General features: G+C 39.3%; 1 protein-coding gene across 2 annotated transcripts; it reads left to right on the top strand.

The window, feature by feature from the left end:
- The first annotated feature begins 9,225 nt into the window (after positions 1–9,225).
- Positions 9,226–13,732, top strand: RNASE8 (ribonuclease A family member 8). Of its 2 annotated transcripts, none has more exons than XM_074234946.1 (2): positions 9,226–11,395; positions 12,317–13,732. In XM_074234946.1, exon 2 carries the CDS (start codon positions 12,322–12,324, stop codon positions 12,787–12,789), a length of 468 nt encoding a protein of 155 aa, XP_074091047.1. In that variant the 5' UTR covers positions 9,226–11,395; positions 12,317–12,321; the 3' UTR covers positions 12,790–13,732. The 2 variants fall into 2 exon arrangements, with proteins under 2 accessions (XP_074091047.1, XP_074091046.1); XM_074234945.1 differs by having other exon boundaries at positions 9,227–11,405.
- Positions 13,733–14,272: the final 540 nt, after the last annotated feature.

Here is a 14,272-nt window from a genome sequence, read left to right as displayed (position 1 = left end):
TCTTTTTCTCTCAAACCCTTCCCCCTTCTAATTTTCTCTACTACTGCTGAGAATAAATTATCCTTCATCTTCCAGTCACACATCCCTCCTCACTCCAGTCCATTCTATTCTTCTTTCAGCCACCAAAGTGATTTTCCTAAAGAGCAAGTTTAGTCATGTCATCCCCACCCCTACTTAACAAATTCCAGTGGCTCCCTATCCACTCCAGGATCAGTACATAATCCTCTGCTTGGCATTCACAATCTTACCCCCCACCCCCCACAACCTTTCCAGTCTTCTTATACCTTATGCTCCCTCCATGTACTTTTTGATCCAAATGACTAGTAACACTGTCTCCTTGCTTTTTCTCAAATTAGCTATTCAATATCTCTACTCTAGTCATTTTTTTCTGGCTGTCCCTTAAGCCTAGAAGGTTCTCCTTCCTATCTCACCACTGGTTTCCTTGACTTCAAGTTCCAACCAAAATCCTATCATCTCCAAGAAATCCCTCTTAATTATAATTACAATTATTTCCTGCTGTTCCCATGTATAACTCCTTTGTACACATTTGTATACTCAATATTTTCCCCCATTAAATTGTGAGCTCCTAAGGGGCAGCAGGAATTGTCTTTTGCCTCTCTTTTTATATCTCTGCCACAGAAGGTTCAATGAAATGACTGTGTCAGAGGTAGTAAGGGGTAGAACCAGGATTATGAGCCTAGATCCTCTGATGCCTGAGCTAGCATTCTTTTCACTGTACCACTATTGAAGTATTTAAATGGACTAAGGCAAGTGATGCAAGAATGTGGGGGATAGATTGGGAGCAAATGGATACATCAACCAGAGACCCTTATAAAGGCAAGCAGCAAATTCAGAATGAAGGGAAGGTTCTGATCAGATTGAAAGCTTGTCCTTCTGACCTTCTTCTCCTTCCCCAATTAAGTGTAGAATTCCAAAGTAGAAATTCTAAAGATAGCACAATTCCTATTGTTATATAGTCTAGGAGTATCCAACCTTTTAGCTCTTCTGAACTATGATAACTAACAGAAATTTAATATTTATTTGACTGTAATGTAACCCATATTACCAATGAATATAATTAAAAAGTAACAAAAATTAATGAATATAATAAAGCATTTACTCTTTAAACAAAAATATGAATATGCTATTTTTAATGTGAACATTGAGCCTGCTTTTTTAATAAATGCATTTATATCTGGTTTGATAGAGGTTATAGCAGTGCAAAGGATATTTTCAATATGCTCATCTGAAATTTTTGTTATATTTTTACTTTTTGTATGCTTTACACAGGAAAAAGGTTTCTAGAAAATATACATACTTGGGGCAGTTAGGTGGCGCAGTGGATAGAGCACCAGCCCTGGAGTCAGGAGTCAGCCTCAGACACTTAATAATTACCTGTGTGGCCTTGGGCAAGCCACTTAACCCCATTGCCTTACAAAAAAAAAATATATATGTGTGTGTGTGTTTGTGTGTGTGTGTGTGTGTGTGTGTGTGTGTGTGTGTGTGTGTGTGTGTGTGTGTGTATTCCACAAAAGACATTATGATAAGAGGAGAAAAAGAAATTGAAGGAATTAGAATAGGGAAGGAAGAGATGAAACTCTAACTCTTTGCAGATGACATGATGGTATACCTAGAGAATCCCAAAAAATTATCTATAAAACTACTAGAAATAATTAGCAACTTTAGCAAGGTCGTAGGATATAAAATAAACTCATAAATCCTCAACATTTCTATATATGACTAGCAAGATGCAGCAGAAAGAGCTAGAAAGAGAAATCCCATTCAAAGTAACTTCAGACAATATAAAATACCAGGAGTCTACCTGCCAAGGCAGACTCAGAAACTTTTTGAAAATAATTATCAAACACTTCTCACACAAATAAAATCAGATTTGAATAACTTGGCAAATATCAACTGCTCATGGATAGACCCAGCTAATATAATAAAAATGACAATTCTACCAAAATCAAACTATTTGTTTAGTGCCCTACCAATCAAAATTCCAAAAAATTAATGAGTTAAAAAAATTGTAAGTAAATTCATATGTAGAAATAAAAAGTCAAGAATCTCCAGGGATTTAATGAAAAAAAGTGCAAAAGAAGGTGGCTTAGCCCTAGCAGATGTAAAATTATATAATAAAGCATCAGTCATCAAAACTATTTGGTATTGGCTAAGAAATAGAGTGGTGGATCAGTGGAATAGACTAGGTGCAATAGCAGGAATTGATTATAGTAATCTGCTGTTTGATAAACCCAGAGAGTCCAGCTATTGGGCCAAAAACTCTCTCTTCTATAAAAATTGTTGGGAAAATTGGAAGTTAGTATGACAGAAACTTGGATTAGACCAACACCTCACACCCTATACCAAGATAAGACCAAAATGGATACAGGATTTAGATATAAAAAACTATTAAAAGCAAACTAGGAGATCAAGGAAGAGATGGAGAACATCATTAAAAATAAACTAGACAATTCTGATTACATTAAAAAGCTTTTGCACAGACAAAACCACTGTAACCAAGATCAAAAGAAATGTAGTAAATTGGGAAACAATTTTTACAACTAGTATTTCTGACAAAGGACTCATTTCTAAAATATACAGAGAACTGAGTCAAATTTTTAAAAAGACAAGCCATTCCCCAATTGACAAATAGTCAAAGGATATGCAAAGACAATTTACAGATGAAGAAATCAAAGTGATCCATAGTAATATGAAAAATTACTCTTAAGTCATAAATTATTAGAGAAATGCAAATTAAAGCATCTCTGAGGTACCACCTCACACCTCTCAGACTGCTCAATATGACCAGAAAGGACAATGATCAATGTTGGAAGGGATGTGGGAAATCTGGGACACTAATACATTGTTGGTGGAGCTGTGAACACATTCAACCTTTCTGGAGAGCAGTTTGAAATTATGCCTAAAAAGTAACAAAAATGTGCATACCCTTTGATCCAGCAATACCACCATTGGGTCTATACCCTGAATACATTATGAAAAAGGGTAAAAACATCACTTGTACAAAAATAGCAGCCCTGTTTGTGGTGTCAAAGAATTGGAAACTAAGTGAATGTCCTTCAGTTGGGGAATGGTTTAACAAACTGTGGTATTTGTATGTGATGGAACACTATTATTCTATTAGAAAGCAGGAGGGATGGGAATTCAGGGAAGTCTGGAAGGATTTGCATGAACTGATGCTGAGCAAAATGAGCAGAACCAGAAAAACATTGTACACCCTAACAGCAACCTGGGGGTGATGATCAACCTTAATGGACTTGTTCATTCCAACAATACAACAATCAGTCACAATTTTGGAGTATTTGTGATGGAAAATGTCATCTGTATCCAGAGAAAGAATTGTGGAGTTTGAACAAAGACTATTACCTTTAATGTTTTTTAAAATGTTATCTTCTTATGTAATTTTGCTATCTCTCATACTTTGTTTCTTTCTTAAAGACATCATTTCTCTCTCATCACATTCAATTTAGATTAATGCATACCAGTGTAGGGGGAGGAAAGCAAGATTGGGGGAAAATTGTAAAATTCAAAATAAATCTTTCTGAAAAAAAAAGGCATCATGAACAGGACATGTTTGTAAAATGTTAGATATTTTTGCTTAGTCAAAAAGCTTTAACTTTTTCTTTAAGTAGCATAAATGATTGCAACTCTATACATTCTATTTGCAATAAAACATTTGATGTCAACAGACAATAAAGTAACAGATATACAAATAAATGTATGTTAATTTTTCACTATGTAAAAAATAGTTTGTTTCAATTATGATGAGTTATATAATATATTAAAATAAAGATTCTAATTCCTACATGCATATCTTTTGGGGAGGGGAACTAGGGTAATCTGTAAGACTGCATAATTTGGGGGGCAGCTAGGTGGCACAGTGAATAGAGCACTGGCCCTGAGTCAGGAGGACCTGGGTTCAAATAAGTCTCAGACACTTAATAATTACCTAGTTGTGTGGCCTTGGGCAAGCCACTTAACCCCATTTGCCTTGCAAAAACCTAAAACAAACAAACAAACAAAAAAAAAAACAACTGCTCTGCCCTGTGATGTTGCAACCTTGGCACCTTTGTTCATCTGTTCTGCTGTGGGGGCTACATGAATGGGCTTTGAGGGCAGCAATTGGCCCACAGGTCATGGGTTGGACCTAGTTTAGAGTATAATTCTACAGGCTTGCTTTTGAATTGGGATGAAGGAGGAGGTTGTGAATTGAAGAGGTAAAGAAATTAAAAGAGGTCTAGTTGTTAGAAGGCTCTTTGATATGAGCATGAAATCCCCCAAGAAGAAGATAGCAGGTATGGAAAGGAAGATATTGAGCTGGAGATAGAAGTCAGAGATTTAGTAGATGATAGCTGCAAGGACAGGGAGAGAATGAATGGTACAGAGTGATTTCATAAACCTCCAAAGAGATCATTGGTGCTTTTATTGAAATGAACTTGGAGAATAATAAACACTCCAAAAAATAAATAAATAGAATAATAAGCACCTCAAAAATAGATAGATAGATAGATAGATAGATAGATAGATGGATGAATGAATAAATGACCTTGGAGTCATCAGAATAAGCCTGCCTCTCTCCTCCAGGCCCTTCCAGAGGGAACAGGAGACATGGTATCCAATTGAAAGGAAGCCATAGGCAACTAGGAAACCTGAGTTCTAGTCCTATTTCTGACCACTCCTTGATATATATAAGTAGGTCAGTTTCCATTTCCATACATCCATTAACCTTTCCACAAAAAAAAAAGTGAATTATGTAAGACTGAATCTGATCCTGCTTGGGTAGACCATCCATGTCCTTGGGCTTTTCATACATAGCTACTCTCACCACCCAAAGGCTGGAAAAAAAAAAAAAAGAAAAATGCCAATCTCCTTTCTTTACAGAGGTGGGGGGGCCAGGGGGGAACCTATAGGTTGGAACAATCCCTATACTGTCACACTTGGTTGATATGTTGCATAATTCAGCTGAGTTGTTCCCCCCACCCCATTTCCTTTTCTTTCCTCTGTTAGAACTAGGTATGGCTTGCTGGACAGAAGAGAGTAAAGATCCAGAAAAAAAGGTGATTCAGGATACTGAGAAGAAATTTTAAAATTCAGAAGAGTAAACAGTAGTCATTTCCTTGTGTCTCTGACACCATTTCTCTACCCCCCACACATGAAAGCAAGAAACGGCTGCTGTTGGCCTACCAAAAAAAAGGCAGCGTTCCATGGGGCATGGGTTGGGATTTGCACAACTTTTAGCCAGTTCTTCTACCCGCCAGCTGCGGGCCCCTGGGAGGGACAGGGCCACCATCCTCCACAGGACCAATGGGATGGGAATGAGTGTAAGCCAGCTCTCTCAATTCCCATGCACAGAAGCAGCTATTTTTCTGGCCCATTTTCCCCTTTTCTTCTCCCCCCAGGACTGGCCTCCTGCAGCTCTTCTAGGACCTTTCCACCTTGGCCCTTTGCCTACTCCTCTTGTTTTCCCCCATCCTCGACATTTTCTCTCCTTGCTGAAATGCTCTTTAAAAAAATGCAGCCAGGGGGCAAATGAAGGGGGGGAAATTAGATCTCACTGAACCTTCTTCTTTATGGCTGCATATTTGTGCAAATGAGCCAAAGGGGACTTCAGCCTGAGATCCAGATAAGCCAGGCAGGGAAAATCTCTCTTCACCAGTGGTGAATGGTAATGAATCCAAATGGTGATGAAGGCGCAAGTAAATGTCTGGTTTGTACATATTTAGGAAATAGATTCTATTTTTCATTTCAAGTTTAATGGGTAGGCAATACACAGAGTGTGTGTGTTAAAATGGATAGGGTACAGCTTCAGATCTGGGTTCAGGTCCTCCCTCAGACTTCTCTGGTCCTGCCCAAGTTATTTAATGTCTGAGACAAAGTTGCAGAAACACTGCTAATATGGAAATACGTTTTGAATGACCTTATTTTTATACTCAAGTACTTCCTCATGGAGGGCATAAAGGCAAGGAAGGAGGGAGAGAATTTTAAAATATTGTTGGAAAAAAATTACATGTAATTGGAAAATATTTAAATAAAAATTATTTCTGTAAAATTTTTTACCTCTTTACCCTTCCCTCCCTCGTCCCTAAGATAGCAAGTAATCTGATAGAAGTTATACATGCACAATCATGTAACACATTTCTATATTAGTCATGCTGTGAAAGAAGAATCAGAACAAAATGGAAAAATCATGAGAAAGAAAAAAACATTTTAAAAAATGAAGATAGTAAGCTTTGATCTATATTCAGACCCCATAGTTCTTTGGATGTGGATGACACTTTCCATCTCAAGGTTTTAGAGTCATTTAAAAATATTTTTTTAAAGAAAAAAAGACCAAGTTGCATTGACCTTTATTAGTAAAAGGAGATCTTCATTTTGGAGTTACCTCTTCCAACAAAATAATAAACTCAGCCCTTGATATGTCCATGTTTAGACATAGACCATGAATATCTTCATACAAGTTGTTTTTGCTTTTTTTGTTCAAAGACAGTAGGGAAATATGTCTATTTAATTTCATCTCCCACAAAAGTATTTGGAATAGAAAAGGGGGAAGGTGGGAATAACTAACATTCACTTACAATTTAAAGCTTGAAAAAGCCTCCCAACAGTGCTCCATTTTGCAGATAGGGAAGCTTAGACTTAGACAGGATAAGCGATTGGCCAATGGTCACCCAGCTAGTGAGTGTCTGAAGAGGGATCTCAACCCATGTCCAGTTTTCCATCCACTGTTATCATCCAGGCTCTCAAATGCCATGACTGGGAAACTCGGTGACAGAGGTTGGAGGAAATCTAGATGTGGAAATGAACATTACCAGAATAAACAAGCAGGTCTAGAATCAAATTTAATCTCCTTCCCCATCCACCAGTGGCCACCCTCTGGTCTCAGTGACTTCTACTATGAACAGAGTGTTCTGAAGCAAGAATTCTTGGACATAAAATGTCTTGGCCTCTCCCCATCATGTGTGTTGCTCTGTACATAGATAGTATTAGCTTTAGGATTCAGGGTTCTTAACAAAGCAAAGGAAGGTGTGGCCCAAGAGCTCTGACTCAAGGAAAGGCAAATTAGTGAAGGGAAAGTCATGGTCCAATGTCTCTTAACCTCTTCTGCCATCTAGTGGCACATCTCCCTTTCCCAGTTCATTCTAGTAAAGCCAATCAATCTGTATCCCTCTGCCCTCACCACAGTTGTCCTCTTGATCCACAGTGTAGTTCTCTCCCTGTTGGTTGGACCCCAGCTTATTGACCAGAATTATGACTCTAATCCTAAATTTCTAGACCCTATAAGTTTTGATCTAAGTTAACAATCCATTGCACTAAATACCTGTGCAGTTGCTGTATAATAATGGAGTCCTAGGAAATGATGGGGAATGATAAGGGAATGATAGGAATGACATCTAAATACAAGAAATAAGAGGAAATTACTCTGCTTCCTTCACTCTCTACTACCAATAGAGTTGTTTGTTGGTTGCCCTTCATTCTTTGTTTTTTTTGGGGGGGGTGGCAAGGCAATAGGGTTAAGTGACTTGCCCAAGGTCACACAGCTAGATAATTGTCTGAGATCATATTTGAACTTAATACCTCCTGACTCCAGGGTGGGTGCTCTATCCACTTCACCACCTAGCTGCCCCTTCTTTCACTCTCTATGTAAAATTGGCTTGATCCTCAATCAGCATCAAGCTATCTAGCTATCAGTGTTGTTGTTTGTCCTTTATTCTCGAAGAAGACCATATCAGAGAGATGATGCCATGACAAGCATATGAATTTGATATGGATGGGGGGGTACTGTGCTAAGTCACTAAGTTCACTTTCTTCTCCAGAGCTGTTTCAGTTCAGTGGCCAGATATGAATCAGGATAACTGGAGATGCCCCTGGATGTGAGACAATCAGGGTTAGGTGACTTGCCCAAGGTCACACAACTAGTGTCTGCAGTTGGATTTGAACCCAGGTCCTTCTGACTCCAGGACCAGTGCTCTATCCTCTGCCTAGCAGGTAGATGGCACAGTGGGTAATAGATGGCACTGTGGATAAAGTATTAACCTTGGAGTTAGGACAAAAATTCAAATCTAGCCTCAGATTACTTGCCACTTACTAGCCGTGTGACCTTAGGCAAGTCACTTAACCCTGATGCCTCACATCTAGGGCCATCTCCAGTTGTCTTGATTCATATCTGGTCACTGGACCCAGATGGCTCTGGAGAAGGAAGTGAGGCTGGTGACTTAGCACAGCACCACTCACTCAAATCTAATTCATGTGCTTGTCATGGCATCACCTTCCTTGATGTCATGGTCATCTTTGAGAATGAAGGACAAATGACAACACATCTTCTCCAGCACCTGGAATGATGCTCTGCATCCAATAAGTCATCAGTGACTATACCATTGCTAGCCAACCAATGACTGATGCTGGGCTTAAGCCAAGTAGTAACATCATCATAAAGACATTCATCTTTTTGTAAACTTTTGAGTTCTACATTTTTCAACCACTCTCCCTCCCCTCCCCCCATGTCAGTGAATACCATGTATCATTAGGTTTTACATATTTCCATTTAAGTCATGTTGTGAAAGAAAAATTAGAACCAAAGGGGAAAGAAACCATGAGAAAGAAAGAAAAAACAAAGTTTTTAAAAATGAATATAGTAATCCTTGCTCTGTATTCAGACTCCATAATTTTTTCTCTGGATGTGAATGGCATTTTCCATCACAAGTCTTTTAGGATTTTCCTTGATCACTGAACTGAGAGCAAATATGAGTCCATCATATTTGATCATTTCACAGTGTTGCTGTTGATGTGTACAGTATTCTCTTGATTCTGCTCACTTCACTTCATGCAAGTCTTTAAAGGCTTTTCTGAAGTCCACTCACTCATAGTTTCTTACAGAAAAATAGTACTCCAGCACAGTCATATGTCATAATTTATCTAATTATTACCCAACTGATGGGTATCCCTTCGGTTTCCAATTGAATACTATTTTAACAGAAGAAGGAGACCCCCCAGGCTACCATCTGAGAAATAGAAAATGGATATTATACTTTGATTTATAACTATAAAGTACCCCTTGACTTTCTATATGAAGAAACTGAAAAAAGAGAAGTCATGCCCAAAGTCATACAGGTAGAGATCTGAACCCAAATCCTCTGACTTCAAATCCCTTCTAATGTTGCTGTTTTAGAAATACTAGGATAACATTGAACACTGCCTTATTCTCCGACTTCCATTTAGCAATTTCCATAATTATTAGCTGCTGTGATACAAAGACACAGTTCTGACAAAAATCAGTAGAGTTGGTTCATGGCTGCTTAAGTCTCAGATCTAAACCTGCTAGTTGTGTGATCATGGCCAAGTCACTTCCCTTTCAGCTTTCATCCTATATCTCTTCCCTTGCCCAACCTTGAACAAAAACATCTCCCATCATTGCTGCCTCCTTTCATTTCTCAGCCCTTTTCAGTCTGACTTCTAATATGATGCAATTGAATCTGCTTTTTCCAAGATTAGCAATGAACTCTTAATTTCCAAATCCTATAGTCTTTTCTTAGTCCTCATCCTTCTTCACCTCTCTAAAGATTTTAACACCTTTGACTCTCCTCTCATCCTGATTACTCTCTTCTCTCTGGGTTTTGGTAATATACTACTTTTGGTTATTATACCTGTCTGGCCAATCCTCAGTCTTCTTTGTTGGAATATTTTTAATTTCCCATCCACCTTATGTGACCATATTCCAGGGCTCTGTTCTTAGTCATTTTCTATCATTGTTCTCAGTGACCTTATCATCTATAAGTTCAATTATCTTCTCTAAATAGATGACCCCAGTCTCTCCTCAGACCCACTCCTATATCTTCAGCTTCTTTTTTGGATAGTCTCAATTTCTTATCCTGAAGGCATCTCAAAACAGAAATCACTCTCTTTTCCCTCTTCCTAATTTCCCTGTTTCTATTGATGACATCACTATCTTTCTAGTTTCACAGGTTTGCAACCCTGTATTTACACTCAGCTCTTCTCATTCCTTCAACCCTTTTCTCCATCTTTGGTCATCTGGTCCATTCTGCTCTACATGTATTACATCTCTCTCTTTCTTCCCATTCACCCAACTTTCAGGACCTTACTACCTTTTGCTGGAAACACTGCAGAATCATCCTAACAGATCTCCCTTTTTCTAGTTACTCCCCATTCAATTTATTCCTCACATATCTGACAAACTGATGTTCCTAAAGCACGTGTCACTCAAGTGACCATGTTACTCAAGATGTTCCAGTGGTTCCTTCTTGCTTTAGGATAAAAGCCAAGTTCTGTTCTTTGGAGTTTTAAAATCATTCACCATTGGTTCCAGGCAATGCCTAGATGTACTCTTTTCTTCATTTAATTAGAATTCCTAACTTCCTTTGAGGCTTAGTTCAAGGGCCTTTTTCTACAAAATGCCTACCCTGACCTCCCACTCCTCATTTGCTACTGCCTTCTCCTCTCCCCTTGTAAAAATAACTTGGTACTTATTTTGTATTTACTTCTCTGGATACCTATTGTACCACCCAATTGAATATAAACTCCTTGAGGGTAGGTCCTTTCATTTTATCTTTATATACTCAAGGCCTAGCATGGTTCCTTGATAGGTACTTAATAAATTTCTGTTGAGTGAAGAGGTCAGTACTATGACAGGAAAAAACAGAAGATGCCCAGATAATAGCCAGGAGAAGCACTGCTTCATCATTAGAATATCTAGTGGTGATGGAGATGAAGGGACCCAATATTACGGAATCCTCATAAAATCTTGATGATTCAAGTCTTTTCCCTTCATATCCTCATGAGTAAACAGTGCCACCCCAATTAGTTAATCATATGCACAATGACTTGTAGAGGCAGGCATGTGTGGCTCTCTCAGGGCAGGAACAGAGGAACATTTTATGTCAACCCAGGGAGCCCTATTGATGTCACTGGTGAAAAATGCCAGCATGGAGAAACAAGCCAGGGCCCTTTTCCAGGCTTGGTTGACACATCAGAAGGAGGATTGCTCCATTACACATTTCTTTTTAATGTGACAAGATGAACACTTTTTCAGGGCGTTGTCATTACAGAACTTGTTTAGACAGGTTTATTAACTCCTTTGAAAGACATTAGCACGAATGGTTCAGGTCACATGGGAGGGGGACAGGGACCGACTTCGATCACAAACACAGGAAGTGATGACTTGCTTCAACCTGTTCCGAGATGTGAGGTGTGTATGCCAGCCACAAACATCATTTCAATCCACCAATCCTGAGATCGTCGCCTTAGTCTTCTGGTCAATCACATAGTTTGCTGGCATCGTGAGACCAACAACCAACAAGGAAAATACTCCAGGATTTTTTTTAAGAGTCATCTGGATTCAACTTACAGCAAGAAGCTATTCTAGGTCGGACTGGGTGAGGAAAGTTAATGGCTTTCTGGGGTTAAGGTAGGACAGAATCTAGGGAGTAAAGAGTGTTGTAGGTATAAGAGGGTGGAAGAGAAAGCTGAATAAGGGAAAAAAGAGGCTTTACATAGGACAATTGTATAATTCATTGGGGAAGGGAGCATGGTGATATAAGTAAGCAAGGGACACAATGGGATAGGTAAGGATGGAGGCACAATAAGGTAAATAGAGAAAGGGGCAGAGTGAGTAAGCTGGCACAGTAGGGAAATAAAGATGAAGGCAAAGTAGGATTGAAGAGAGGAATACAGTGATATGAAGAGAGAAAGAGGCATAAGATAAGAGGAACTGAAAGCATAATGGGGTAAAGGGAAGAACTGTTAGTAGGGAAATGAGGATAAAAGGCACAGTTGAGTGTGAAGATATGGGAGCACAGTGATATGAACAGGATAGGGAAACTTGTGTTATGTAGGAATAAGAACATAGAATAAAAAGGGTAAAAATATAGTCAGTATGTATTAAGGATATGCTGTGAGCCAGAAATGAATTGATAGGGAATCAAAAAGATAAGAAAAGGCAGTTCCTGCTCTCAATGAGCCCACAGTGAAAAATGTAGGAGAATAATAGAAAGAAGGGCAATAAGATCACAGTGAGGTGAAGGGGAATCTAGAATTATAATGAGGTTGGGGGAGGGGTGTAGGATCACAATGGGGATGAGAGATTAGACGAAATGAGGAGAGGGAGATTAGGGACATTGGGGAATAAGTGGATAAGAGGCACAGGCATGAGTGGGGGATGAGGAAACAGCAAGGTAAGTGGGGATGAATGCCCAGCTGGTCAAGGACAACACAGAGGTGGGAGCCACTGAGTTCTTGAATGAATAGTTTCTTGCCCTCTGCCCCCCTTCATTTTTCCTCCCCTTAGGAGAGATGGCACCAGTGCTGGCAGGCTCATGCCCTCTCTTGCTCCTCTTTCTGGGGTTTTGGGAGGTCCCAGTCGGCGCCAAGCCTGAGAACCTGACCTATGCCCAATGGTTTCAAGTTCAACATGTCCAGCCAAGCCCTCTTCAATGCAGCAGGGCCATGGACAGGATTAACCACTATACCCAGCGCTGCAAGCCCCTTAACAGCTTCCTTCATGACTCTTTCTCAAATGTGGCCATTGCCTGTGCATCCCCCAGCATGACCTGTAAGAATGGCCGGGAGAACTGTCATCAGAGCTCTAGCACAGTGCCCATTACCCAGTGTGACCTCACCTCTGGGAAATACCCCAAATGCCGCTACAGGGACAGCTCCCTTGATAGAGCCTACATTGTGGCCTGTGACCCCCCTGAAAGTGGCGATCCCCCTGAGTATCAGCTAGTTCCTGTGCACCTGGATGGCATCGTGAGTACCTGAAAACCCTCTGGACAATACTGCAACTGGAAGGCTGACATATTGATTCTCTGTTGTCTTCTGCCAAGGCTTCTAGATTCCTCTCTTCTAGTTTAGATTCTTCTAGGTGATGTTGTGGTGGGGACAGAAATGATGTTACTGGGAGTAAAGTCAAGAAGGGGACTGCTATTAATCCTTTCATTACTGCTCCCCCATAGACTCACCCACGTTCATTGAGGCTAAACCATAGGCTCTCACTCTATCATTCCAACTATCTCTACCATTTTTTATATCCTACTTTCTAATCCCCCAGTCCACTGACCCCAAAGGAAAGAAGTAGGCAATAATCTATTTGTCAATAAACATTAAGTGCACTGTACTTAGTGCTGAGGATACAAATACAAAAAGATAATAATAATAATTCCTGATGGGGTGGGATTAGAATAAATTAACAACTGGTTCTCTCTGTCCTAATGATCGTTTTAAATATACAAAAAGATATGCTGAAAGGTGATTTAATATTTCATTCATTTAATACTCAAGAACAATGAAAGAAGTACACAAAGTTAGATTATGTTATATTAATCATAGAGGGCAAATGTATCCTTATGGAATGAAAGCAGCCATGTGACCACAACACTCAATGTTGGAACATATGCAGAACCATAACTCATTCTAACTATCCTAACACTTTTTTCTTCTACTTCTATGGCTTCCAAAATGGACAATAAGATAATACTTGAAATCTTTATCTCTATTGGTTCATTGTGTCCCAGATTCCTATCGATTTCACCATTCAGGAAACACCAGCACACTCAATATCTCAGGGGAATTTTGGGTATAACACAAAGTGGAAACAAATGACAGCTTGTCACCCCCTGGTTGAGTGGTACTTTTTATCTTTACATTATATGTTTGTTTACTAAAGTAACCAAGAAGAGGGAATTAAAATGTAGTATTTCATCAAATGTATAATGATATTTAAGAAATGAATAAATATTACAGGCATAGTTCTGTCATTTCTTTTCACTTATGGATGAAATGAACATTACTACAGGTGCTTAGAAAATGCTGTTGCACAGATGAACATTAAAAAAGATTAAGGGGGGCAGCTAGGTGGTGCACTGGATAGAGCACTGGCCCTGGAGTCAGAAGGACCTGAGTTCAAATTGGCCTCAGACACTTAATCATTACCTAGCTGTATGACTTTTGGGCAAGTCACTTAACCCCACTGCCTTGCAAAAAAACCCCAAAAAATAAAAAAAAGACTAAGGAATATAAATTTGTGGTTTTCACCTTGGACAGCTGCCCAGGAGCCCACCTTAGAACCTTTGATTACAAGTGCTATTTTAACAACTACTTCACTGAACTCAACATAAAATTTGGTATTGTTTCTGCTCCTGCCCTCAAAGATCTTGCAATTTAATGGCAGAAGACAGCATACAAAAGAAGTCTAAAAAATATGAGAGGGAGAGAGTGGGGTGGGGCAGGGAGGGAGTGAAGGTAC

Source organism: Macrotis lagotis, chromosome 4, assembly GCF_037893015.1.
Source record: "Macrotis lagotis isolate mMagLag1 chromosome 4, bilby.v1.9.chrom.fasta, whole genome shotgun sequence".
NCBI lineage: Eukaryota > Metazoa > Chordata > Mammalia > Peramelemorphia > Peramelidae > Macrotis > Macrotis lagotis.
This window is presented reverse-complemented; position numbering and strand designations above follow the sequence as displayed.

Bases quoted from the DNA above. Each gene is read 5' to 3' on its own strand.
- RNASE8 (XM_074234946.1), top strand. From the start codon at position 12,322: ATGGCACCAGTGCTGGCAGGCTCATGCCCTCTCTTGCTCCTCTTTCTG.